Genomic DNA, 12978 nt, shown 5'->3' with positions numbered 1-12978 from the left:
AATTATTTTATTAATGAGACTAAGAAAGCAGACCCAAGTTCCCTGGTATCATACAGTGGCTCTGCTGCAACTCCCAGGTTCAAGCCCTGTTATCAAGGTATCTTCTTTTTATCTTAGCTTTTCAAACCTCTTTCCTACCTTTTAATTCTGTGCTCAGTGGAGAAAACAAACTATCTCTGCACCCCTAGTTACCATCAGTACCAAAACAATCAATCTGCTGGGTGTGGTAGCCAAACCTTAACCCCAGCATTAGGGAGGTAGGGACAGGGACACTGTAAGTCCAGGGCCATCATCAGTTACGCAGTTGAGTTTGAAGCCAGCCTGGGCTATGTGAGATCCCACCTCAATAAAGCAAAGCAAAAATAACCACAAAGAGAAAGGGAGGGAGGAATGGAGGGAGGGATAGAGGGAGGGAAGGACGGATGGACGGACAGACAGAAATACATTATTTGGTGTAAGAACATCCAGTGGGACAACAGGCTGGGAATAACAAGAGGAACTGAATTTATAGAGCAAAGAAAGTGTCCTGTCTGGAGCTGGAGAGATGGCTCAAGGTTAAGAGCACTGTCTACTCTTCAAAAGGACCTGGGTTCAATTCTCAGCATCCACACAACAGCTTATGCCTGTCTGTAACTCCAGTTTCAGGGCTTCTGACAGGCTCACACAGACATGAAGAAAGAAGGAAGAAGGAAGGAGGAAGGAGGAAGAAGGAGGAGGGGGAGGAAGGAGAAGGAAGAGGAGGAAGGAGGAGGAGGAGGAAGAGGAGGAAAAGGAAGAAGAGGAGGAAGAGGAGGAAGAGGAGGAAGAGGAGGAAGAGGAAGAAGAAGAAGAAGAAGAAGAAGAAGAAGAAGAAGAAGACGAAGAAGAAGAAGAAAGTGTCCTGTCTAAAGAGGAGGACGGTTTATAGGCTCTGACATGGTGAGGGCACAGCAGACACAGCCCCTGGAGTGCCAGCTGAAAAGGAGGAGGAGGAGTGAGTCCGTAACAGCTGGAAATCCTCCAGGCTTTGTATAAGAAGTAAAAGAGTTATAAGAAAAACCTCATGTAGGGACCAAAGAAAACTGTAAAAACAACCAGAGAAAAATGGCACTGGCATACAGACAGCCAATTGCACACTGCAGGAAGACTCTCATTAAAGGAGGCCAGCAGACAAAACGCCTCTGGCAAAGCTAAAGAGCAAAACCAGCTCAGTCAAGCATTCCATGGTCAGCAAGAATGAAGTCACAGGAACCACATCTTCAGGCTAATGACAATGGGCAGAGTCCATATCCGCAGAGCTGTACAAAATCAACTGGGAGAAAAAGGGCAGCCAGGGGGTAAACACACAGAGCATTCAAAGATTATCCTTCTTTCCCCTTCTCAAAATATATGCAAAAACCATAAGGACATATCATTGGGCACAAGGTATACAACAGCTAAGCTACGATACATGTGGCACCTCTACACAGGGCACGTGGGGAACCATGCCAGCACTGTAACCACCCTCATGCACAGCACCTGCCACGTGCAGAGGTGTAAACCCTGTTACTAAGACACATCTGGACGTTCAGTACTGACTCTGAAGAGTCAGTATATACACACATAGTTGCAAGGTTCTTAGAGTTTTGGTTTTTTAAATTTCTTAATTTTATGTGCATGTATGTTTTGCCTACATGTATGTATGTGTACCACATGTATGTCTGATGCCCACAGAGGTCAGGAAAGAGCAATGGATTCCCTGGGATTGGAGTTACTATGGTTTTGAGTCATCATTTGGAATCAAACTGGGTCCTCTTAAAGAGTAGCCTGTGTTCTAGGCTGCTGAACCACCTCTCTAGCCCAGATTCTTATATTTATCTAAAGTGGTGAGATATTAGCTCAAAGTAGTGTCTCAAAGTGAAAGGTATACACTATACTTCCTCCAACTCACCCACTGACTATAGAAACTGTAAGAGGAATGTCCCTCAATCCCAAATCGCCAGCCTCATTTTCTTTGGGGAAACTAAGGAAGCAGTCATTTGGCTAGTTTTGCATGTGCCTTGGTTCAAAGGAGAACTGCTGAGGAAGGCTGTGAGCAGCCTGCTTAGAAACGGGAAAAGCACTGACCTAGTACACATGTGCAAGGCCCGAGGGTCGATTCCCAGCACTGCAAAATAATAATGACAATAATAAATTAAAAAACAAAAAGTAAAGTAATAAGTACAGTAAAATAACACTGTGTGATCTGGGGGTAGCCACTCACTGCAAAGCTCTGATCTCTGCTAACTCACAGTGAAAATCAAATGCAGAACCAGGATGTTCCGTGCCCAAAGGCTTTTTATCCCTGCCAACTGTGATCCCAGTGCACCTCAGGAGAGGCAACACACAGCTGTGGTTTCAGAAGTTAGCTTTTTATCTCCAGTTCCTGTCTTGTTAAAACTCATGCTCGTATTTTGAGTTTCTTTATTAAAGTCCAAGAATAAGCTGGGTGTGGTACAACTCGCCTTTAATCCCAGCAGGCAGAGGCAGGTGAATCTCTGTGAGTTTGAGGCCAGCCTGCTCTAAAACAAGAGTTCCAGGTCAACGAGGGCTACACAGAGAAACCTTGTCTCAGAAAACAAAATATTGCCAGGTGGTGGTGGCACACACCTTTAATCCCAGCACTGGAAGGCAGAGGCAGATCCATCTCTGAGAGTTCAGGGCCAGGTCAGTCTGGTCTATGTAGATAGTTCCAGGACAGGTTCCAAAGCAACAGAGAAACCCTGTCTCGAAAAACAAACAGAAAAAAAAAAAAGAAAAAGAAAAAAAGAAAAAAGAAAAAGAAAGAAAAGCCTAAGACTTTTGAGGTTCAGTCTTTGTTTGTTTGCTTTTCCTGAGACAGGGTCTCTTTGTGTAGCCCTGGATGCTCTGAAACTCTTGTAGACCAGGCTAGCCTTGAACTCACAGAGATCTGCCTGCCTCTGCCTCCTGAGTGCTGGACTAAAGGCTGTGCCATCAGTGCCCTGGCTCAAGGTTCAGTCCTTAAGCTGCTCTTCATCATAATAACAGTACATAACAAAGCCATAGCCTCAGTACAGAACCATAGCCTCAGTACAGTGCTCTGGCTGAAATACTCCACTTTGTCTGATGGTGTAAAGTTGCTACAGACAGTATATACTTAAACATAAACTCCTTCAAGTACAACATTTTTAAGAATAAAAAGAACCTGAGTTCAGAGATTACTTTAGGTCTGCTGTTTAATCAAGATGACAGAAGCAGCCCCTTCCCTGTCTTGCCAGAGACAGACTCTAGTTCTAGTTGTGAAGGCACAGAACCTCCTACACTGAGCATCTCTGGGGATGTCTCCTCTTACACCTCCTTTGGCACCAGTAACAACTGGCACAGAGATTGGGACCTGAGATGAGTTATCTTTCGTACAATGGTCCCCAACCATGGCAGGGAAGAAGGGAAACAACCAATCACCAGGCCTGTGGACTTCCGTATCAAATCAAGACCTCTGCTCCTACATATAAAGGTAAGAAACAGCACCAAGAGTGAGTACTCTCTGGCAATAACACCTTCATTCTCCTTCCCACTCTCTTCATCCCCGCAGCACAGGTTTGTGTCTCAGGAGCTCACTTGTGACTTAAATCTCTTCTGGAAAATGGGGTGTATTACTCCTGGGAATATGGGTTTCAATTCCATGCTCTCAGGATCACTGAGAGCACTGTGAGAGAGTGGGAACACCAGATGTTTTAGGAATGTTGTCCAAAGCCTGATTATTCTGCAAGCTCTATCATATTACTATAAGACTTCTAAGCCGGGCCGTGGTGGCATAAGCCTTTAATCCTAGCACTCGGGAGGCAGAGGCAGGCAGATCTCTGTGAGTTCGAGGCTAGCCTGGTCTACAAGAGCTAGTTCCAGGATAGGGTCCAAAACTACAGAGAAACGCTATCTCAAAAACAAAACAAAACAAAACAAAACAAAAAAAGACTCCTAAGAGAAAACTAGGTAAAACTTCAGACTACAGTAACCGCAGACCAATGCCAAGCACAGGAGAAGGGATCATGAGAAAGGCACCAAAAACTCAGCTAATTTACCTGCCTATGCTGGACAGAAGAAACTCCTGGTGTTGGGTTATTGATGAGTGGTGGGATGCTGGGCTGGCTAGAAGTGGGCAGCATGGTCTTACAGGACAATCTCTCCACCACAGCCATTGCTACAGCTGCTGAACCTTTATCCCCCTCAGCACTAAAGTATACAATCAGAGAGCAGCAGACAACAGCCATGTTGTTAATTTATACCCAGAGGCTGAAGAGGTTTCTCAGTAGTTAGGGCACTGGCTGATCTTCCAGAAAACCTGGATTCAGTTCCTAGCATCCATGCTCACAACTGTCTGTAACTCCTGTCCCAGGGAACCAATGTCCTCTTCTGACCTCCACAGACACTATACAGAAATGGCAGACATACATGCAGACAAAATACCCATAAACATAAAATTAAATCTTTAAAAAAGAAAGAATGGAAGGAAGGAAGGAAAGAAAGAAAAGAAAAGGAAATTATATTCCACAACCCAGGATCTTGGTCATGTCTCAAGAAAAAGCACTGTGGCACAGGGTGGATACCCTACTTGGTCTAGAGAGTGCTACAGAAAACAATCCGCCCTCACAAGAGGCCCGGCACTCAGCTGACTCTCCAGCAGGCAGCCCTGCACTCTAGGTGCCAACTCCATTCTGGGATCATACTGCTAGAAAAACCTGGTGGGAGAGTCAACAGAGGGACATAGTCTCCTGGGAACAGCCTGCATCATGCGAACTGTGACCTTGCCGCTACTGCAAGGTGGGAGAACAGGCTTTCCAGCATTGCTGTCACCCACTGCTCTCCCCTGTGCCATGGTCTTAAGACACAGATGTGGCACAGTGGCAAAGAAGCAGACACACCCTGAGCTGCAACCTAGCAGAGCAGACAGCACTCTACATAGAATGAGCTCAGGCCTTTAAAGCAACAGCATGGAATGAACCTGTGAGATAAAAAGCTGATGCTTGAGATACAAGAGACAGAGAATCGCAGAAGGACCAGCTCAACTTACAAAAGGCAAAACAGCTACAAGTAGCAAAGCAGAGCAAATCATGAGTAGGGATGGACAGACTCCCAGGAGCCTCGAGGGACATGACCAGTCAGGACAGATGTCCCTGCCTAACTCTGCTAAGACTTGGTCCCACAAATAACTTCGTCTAATTTAAAATAATCGCTTTGTGCCTGCCCAGGTGCTTTCAGAATCAATCTGGCAGAAAGTGAGGAGGCCCAGGGCCTGTGGTGAGAGGTTTCATCAGCTGCAGATCTACACTCAGCAAATACACTTTTAAAAACCACACTTGTTCAGTGGCACGAGGAATGTGGAACTTCACTGAGGCTGGTGGCACTGAGTGAGTGAAGATAGGAGTACCTGTCACCACATCAGCATGGGGTGAGTCTCAGGAGACCATTGAGTTGGGAAAGAAGTGTTCTATGGCCCAGCAGCTTTAGATTCTAGGTTTGGTTCTGGTGTGAGGAGCAGAGGGTATTTAAACCTTTCTTTTTTTTTTTTTTCTTTTTTTTAAATACACCAGTATTTAAAGTTTACATCATTGAAATGTGGTCTTGAGTTCCTTGGGAGAACTAGAAAGAAAACAACCCCCTCTGAGCATGTCTGATTGAAGGGACTTTGGCCAGCTCAAATGTGGAAAACATGGCTCTGGCAGGCCTTACCTTTCTTCCCGATTCCCTCTGCCTTGCTAAAAACCCTTAGACTGCATCCCTAAAGCTAGCCACCAAGGTCTAACCCCTTATTTGGCCACTTCCTCCTCCTGAGGCTGACTACCAAGGTCCAACTATCAAGATATTGAGGTCCAGCAATCAAAAACTCCCTTTGGCTCACTTAATTAACATGGGCAATTAAATACCTCATCCTACCATGGGATTCCCACTTGTACCTTTTACAAAACCACCATTTTCCTATATGCCACATCTGTCTCCTCTCTAGCGAGGCAGTCCTTTGTCCTTCCAGGACAAATAAATATCCCTGTCCCTCTCCCTTCTCTCTCATCCTCTATCTCCCATCTTTGTCTCTTATTTCCTGTCCTCGGTCCCACTGGGGCAAATAAATCTCCCTTGTGCTAAAAAAGACTTTGTCTTGTGGGTCCTGAGCTGACTCTTTCTCTCACTAATGACACTATGTCCCAGTAGTCCACAGCTCTGTACTGTGGATGCCGTCTCCCTGCACCTGGGACTTCTCACTAATATCTAGTATAACTCACCCACCTTTGCCATGTTTTCCCAAAGGCCTCTTGGGCAAGGATTCCTCCGTGGAATGTGCTGATGTATGCAATGCATTCTCCAGACTGTTGCTGATGCTGCTGACAGGGGTCTCAGTTCTGGGCGCCATCTGAGAAGACAAAATATTATCCTCTTACTTTTTTCTGCACAACTGTCTCTTGTTGAAAGTTATGCACACAAATGTAGCTTTGAGTTTTCCTACCATAACACAATGCTCTTCCAGAGAAAGATGAAACACCACCAACCACTGCTTCTCCCAAACCCATAAACAGTCCTGGGCTTTTGTCTAGGTTAGGTCATCAGACAGAACAGCAGTCTTAGCCACTGTAGCATGTGCCAAAAGCCTGTTTTTACATCTTTAAATTAAATGCTTTCCTTATAACAAATTCCACAGAGCTCTGGGAGCCACAGAAAAAGAACACAGCACATCTGGCCAGGTACAATTTGAAAAACATGTAAGAGAATCCTACAGCAATTCCACTTCTAGAGATTGCTGTGTAATACCTTTCTCCAAGATTGAAACATTCCATCCTGCAAGGAAGCTTCTGGAGCAGGAAGGTAAACAACTCAAAATAGCTTCCGGAAGTTCCTGAAACTGACCAGACTCACTAGGCCCTTCCCTGCCAGAATGAACAGGAAAGCTGAGAGTCCATTCAGATGGAAGGTAGTGAGCAGCACAGCTGTGGCTGAGCTGCCAAGATGATGAAAGTGAAGCTGAGCTGTGAAGTTAACTCTCAGAGGAGAACAGTTGCCAAGAAGACTCTAAGACCAAGACAGCTGCCTGGAAAAAGCAAAAACCAACCAGAGCTGCTTGCAAGAGCAGGCATCTGGAGTCATCTGGAATGGGCACTCTCTTAACCTGATGAGCTGCTTGCAGGCATGCAGTGCAGTCTGCTCCAGGTTCCCAGATCTGAGTTGTCACCCATACTGGGGTGGGCCTTGGTGATACAATTGTCTTCTGAGTCACTTCTGCTCCTGTAAGTAACCCCAGTGAAACTCACTGGCTCACCAAATTTAACCAAATCCATACTTTGGTCTGCCCTGGGGTCCCCATCTAGGGTGAGAAGACACGTGTTGCAGCTCCCCAGGAAAAGGGTTCACCACATTTTTACACAGGAAGCGACCAGACACTGAAAACTTTATTATCACCAGGCAGTGGTGGTGCACGTCTTTAATCCCAGCATTTGGGGGGCAGAGGCAGACAGATCTCAGTAAGTTCAAGGGCAGCCTGGTCTACAAAAGCAAGTTATAGGCCAGCCAATACTGTTACACAGAGAAACTCTGTGTCAAAAAAAAAAAAAGAAAGAAAAGAAAAGAAAAAGAAAACAAAAACAAAAAAACTTTATTTGCTGATATATGGGACACTCAGCTAGACTGACAGCCTCTGCCATTGCTGGGTGTAAGGTGAAGGTTCTTATTGTACACACATACAGAACTATGCCCACAAGCTCTGGGCAGTTGACTGGCCACTGGGAAGGGGGTGGACTGCAGTATCCTCCATTCCCCTCCCCCTTTATCAGTATTGGTAAAATTTATAGCACAAATAGACTAGATATAAAATAAAAAATAGCAATGTTTTCACTTCAGTCTTACCTTAAGATTTCAAATATTAGAAAAAGATCCAAGATTTTAAAATTTTGGAAAAGACTTGTGGGTTCCATGACTTAATAGCCTACTGTGTGTACCATGGGAGCAGGAAGTTGAAGAACTAGCAGCTACTCTTGGTTCAGCCTGTAACTTAAGCAGTGAGCATTGGGACATGCCTGCTCCTAATATTATTGCCATGTGTCCATGGCTTGTCATTGTTACCTGCCTGGTGATGGCAGGTGGCACTGGCTGTTCAGAGGCCAGGCCCTGAGGCTCTGAAGTAGACAGAGGCAGTTTAATGAAGGCACAGACTGGTGTGGGAAGTCCTTCTATGTTTTGTTTTTACTGGTTAATGAATAAAGCTGTTTTGACCAGTGGCTTGGCAGAATAGAGCTAGGTAGGAAAATTAAACTGAATGCTGGGAGAAAGAAGGCGGAGTCAAGGAGAAGCCATGTAGCCACAGCTGGGGACAGATGTGCAGGAACCTTGCTGTTTAGCCACAGCCACGTGGCAATACACAGATTAATGGAGATGGGTTAGTCTGGGATAGAAGAGCAAGCTAGAAATATGCTTAAGTTATTGGCCAAACAGTATAACAAATAATATGGTTTCTGAGTGATTTTTTTCTAAGTGGCCTCCTCCAACAACAGACTACTACCCAGTTTGTCAGAGTCACTCAGTAGAAGCCTGGCCAAACTGGAGTCAAGAAAGCTTATTCTGACCAGGCATGATGATGTATGCCTTTAATCTCAGTACTTGGGAAGCAGAGGATTATGGATCTCTTTGAGTTACAGGCCAGCCTGACCTACATTGTGATTTCCAGGCCAACCAGGGCTATAAAGGAGACCCTGACTCAACAACAAAAGGCTTACTCTGCATCCCAGTATCCAGCAGAGCACAACAGATGCCTATAAGCAGTGTGCCACCAGCCAGCCTCTATGAACGTCAACAGAACTCAAGGAAAAGATTCTGGTCATTTGTTTAATTTAAAAAGACATTAGCAAGAAGATATCAAGAAAGTTAAATTTGGGTCTGGAGGTGCTGGCAGAGTACCTGCCTAGCATTCATGAATCCCTAAATTGGATCCCCAGGCACGATATTTCACACCTGTAATCCTAGCATCCAGAAGGTAGAGGCAGAAGGATCAAAAGTTCGGGGTTTCCCTTGGCTGTACAGCAAGTTCAATGTTAACCTGGGCTGCATGAAATTCTGTCTCAGGAAGGAAGGTCAATGAAGAGGGCAGGGTAAAATGGCTCAGTGGATGAAAACATTTGACTTTCAAGCCTCAGTTCAATGCCTGAAAACAAAGTAAAAAGGTAGGAAAACTGACTCCATAGGGTTGTCTTCTGACTTCCATGCATACAGTGACATGGAGACATGTACCCTATCATGCATATACACATATTAATAATAAATATGATAATAAAAGACACAAAAAATGTTAAATTATAAACCTGGAATTTCACATATGTCTATAATTCCTGCACTTGGAAGTCAAACCAAACTGGACTGCACAGCAAGCTGCCTTTAGTTTACCAGTTTTCATCCTTTAATAGCTGAACGTTAAGAACAAGACACACCCTTATTGGGAGATAAGATTCTCACACAACTTTGTGAGTAGCACATATATAACTTCTCAGTATATGGCCACCAGCCACCAGCAACCCATCCTGGTTGCTTGACTCACACAGCTCCTGACTCTACATCCTGATTCCAAGAAGGGGCCAGAGTTGTTCTGACTAGTCACAGGAAAACAGCATCCCCCATCATCAGAGAGCCCACTAGCAAAACCCAGATTTCCACCCCCAGCGTACTTATGAAGGCAGTGAGGGGTGTGCTGCCTCATTAGGGTACCCCTACACATCCAGGCCAGAGTCCTGCAGGGGTTTATCCTTATGTGGGGCCAGGTGCTGAGACCCAGGAAGTAAGGCTTGCCCACCCGCTGACTTCAGTAATGACAACAACAGGAAGCACTTCCTATGTCCATGTAGACTCAGCCCTGAGCTGAGAGCTGCTGTCCCCAGGCCAGTGGCCAGGTCTAGGACAGGGCAAAGCTGTGAGCTAGCTGTGTGATGAAAACACATGCAGGGGAAAAAATGCTTTAAGAAGTGATGACCCCAAGGTCAAATGGTCTGCCTGTTTGTCTGTCTGGTCTTCCTCCTCTCACCTCTTGCTCTTCTGTTTACAATGAATGCTGCCTTCAACTGCAATTCCCATAAATGCTGTTTTAAGTTATTTTTGGTTAGGTTAATTTGTCCACGTGACCCACAGTTCAACACAGATACTCTGACTCACTTTCAGCATAGCCCCAGTGGACCTGATGTTCACATGTTGCCCTCCCATCCTGTGCAAAGCCTATAGGCTAAGCCAAGGCACTCTGTTGCCCAGCTCTTCCTATGAGTTCAAATTCTCTCTGAGCAGAGTACCTTACTTTATTTCCAAGGAAAGTTCATAGGTTTTCCCTTCCAACTTTTCTTTCAACATCATGGTCAACATTTCCAAGGCCATCAGGGCCTGTGGCACAGCCCACAGGAACTCAGGTGGGCACCACCATCTCATTTACCTGACCCTACTTCTCACCCTGGCCCAGTGGACACAAAGTCCCTTCTGTAAGACCTTGGGGCTCTGTTCTCCTTGTCCATATGGCTCCCTTAGTATCTCTCACCTCTATATAGCTGCATTGCCAGCATTCAGCAAGGCATGGTTTTGTTTTGCGTTTTGTTTGTTTGTTTCTTCTTTTCCTTTTGGGCTGGTCTATTCATGGAAGGATCCTCTGCAACATACAACAACGTCTTCCATTTAGAAGCACTTGATATCTGTAAGACATTCAGTTACAGCACCAAGTTCCAAAGGCCCCAGTGGCACTAATTTCCAGGTGATTCTCTGTACTCCCATCTTGCCTAGCTGTCATCACTAGGGTCTCAGCAGCTCTGCTCTGGCACCAACAAGCAATGGCTGCAGGCAGATCTGATGTTCAGCACCTGCCGGAACCCAAGACATACTCCTCTCTCCTGGTGTCCCAGGAGAGATCACCTGAGTTCTAGTGCTGCTGCCTGCTCAGAAGTACCTTGCTGGAGTGGAGTTTAGGCCACTGGCCCCAAGCAGCATACCCCTGGCTCTTGAGGTGTATCTGCTAGGCATGTAGAGATGAACTGGTACATCCAGACCTAAGTAAAGACCTGTACATCCAGCCTGGTGGCATAGGCATGTAATCTCAGATAACCAGGAGACTATAACAAGAGAATGGAAGGTTCAGGGCTAGTCCAAGCTAGAGACCAAATTCAAGGTCAGCCTGAGTAATTAGTGATGGCCTGTCTCAAAAAGTGAAAAGGGGGAAAAGTGTCCTCAGCTCACTCAAGAATCTCACCTGGAATATGCAAGGCCCTAGACTGGATTCCCCAGGGTCAAGTAAAACAAAATAAAACAAGCACTTCCAAATCATGGTACATGTGTATTCTAACTTGGGCCCATGGTGAACCTCAAGATTCTACATTCCTGACTACCACGACATTTCAAAATAAAGGAGTATTCCTGGGTCAGATCAAAGGCTAGGTAACTCCTACAAGAAGGTCCATTAGCATTAGAATTCCAGTGTCATGTGGATAATCAGACCAGATGGACTTATATCTTACTTCCAGGGAAGTAAGTCATGGGGGTATTGTGGCTTGATGGCTGATGTCGGTCCTATCATGACAGCTAAAAACTGTTCCTCAAACATAGACAATTTTTAAAAAGGTTTTCTTTAGACAGTAATATCCTATGAAAAAGTTCACATTTATAGGCTTCTGTAGATGGAAGTTTCTTTCCTGCCTGGTCCCACAGTCGTTTAGTCCAAAAGAAACACACAGACGCTTAAATTAATTATAACCTGTTTGGCATATTGCTCAGGCTTGTTACTAACTACCTCTTACAACTTAAATTAACCCATAATTCTTGTCTATGTTTAGGCACATGGCTTTGTACCTTTTCTCAGTAAGGCATTCTCATCTTACTTCTGCTGTATCTGACTTGCGACTGTGTCTCTATCTTTCCTCTTCCCAGAATTCTCTTAGTCTGATTGTCCCAACTATACTTCCTGCCTGGCTACTGATTAATCAGTGTTTTATTAAACCAATAAAAGTGACAAATCTTTACACTGTACAAGAGCATTAGCCACAGCAGGCTTCTTTAAAACTATGAATAAATTCACTTTAATATTCATAGATCAGGGAAACAATCTTTAGAAATTTAATTTTTAAACACCAATTTCATTTTCAAAGAGGACATGCTCACATGCAGTCATATTTCTGGAAGTAGAGCCTCCCCCCCCCCCCAATACAGATTGCATCAGACAAGCCAAGCAGAGGAAGCATGGACCTCTCATAGCCCAGTGCCACTGTTCCAACAGGAAATGGAAGTGAGCTGCCGGAGTAGGTACACACATCAGCCCACACAAGACACCAAGTTATCCCCACATTACAAATAAAATTGGAGCACAACTCCCAACACTTTGTCTAGGGCCACATGCCCAGTTAGAAAGAAAAGAGTAAAGCACAGCAGCAATGACATCAAGGAGAGCAGTGAACATGGTGGCAAACACCTACAGTCCCAGAACTCATGGAAGCAGAGACAGAAGAATCACAAGTTCCAGGTCATCCTGAGCTACATGATGAGAGGGAGGGAAGGAAGAAAAGAAGGGGAACAAGAGTATGAGCAGATAACATGGGCACAGTGTGCAGACCTTTTGCTTACTGATGAGACTGATCAGGAGATTTCATTTCTAAATTCTGTCTCAGCCTCTTTCACTGCAACCTGGAAATAATAGTAAGTAGCTCACAGGGCTTTTTTTTTCTTTTTTGGTTTTTCTTTTTTTTAAATATTTATTTATTTATTATGTATACAATATTCTGTCTGTGTGTATGTCTGCAGGCCAGAAGAGGGCACCAGACCGCATGACAGATGGTTGTGAGCCACCATGTGGTTGCCGGGAATTGAACTCAGGACCTTTGGAAGAGCAGGCAATGCTCTTAACCACTGAGCCATCTCTCCAGCCCTCTTTTTTGGTTTTTCGAGACAGGGTTTCTCTGTGGCTTTGGAGCCTGTCCTGGAGCCAGTCCTGTAGACCAGGCTGGTCTCGAACTCACAGAGATAGCCTGCCTC

General features: G+C 45.0%; 1 protein-coding gene across 2 annotated transcripts in view; it reads right to left on the bottom strand.

Annotated features, from left to right (window-relative positions):
• Positions 1 to 12978, bottom strand: part of Zcchc14 (zinc finger CCHC-type containing 14) — a 57337-nt gene that overhangs the window by 26598 nt on the left and 17761 nt on the right. For both annotated transcript variants that reach the window (XM_041649699.1, XM_041649698.1), the window contains exon 2: positions 6238 to 6361. In XM_041649699.1, coding sequence (XP_041505633.1) covers positions 6238 to 6361 — 124 coding nt within the window. The remainder of the gene's footprint in view (positions 1 to 6237; positions 6362 to 12978) is intronic.

This window comes from Microtus oregoni, unplaced genomic scaffold, assembly GCF_018167655.1.
Source record: "Microtus oregoni isolate MIOR12 unplaced genomic scaffold, Mior012 000004F_ref0000308, whole genome shotgun sequence".
Lineage (NCBI taxonomy): Eukaryota > Metazoa > Chordata > Mammalia > Rodentia > Cricetidae > Microtus > Microtus oregoni.
Note: the sequence above shows the minus strand (reverse complement) of the source record. Positions and strands in the feature narration are given on the sequence as shown.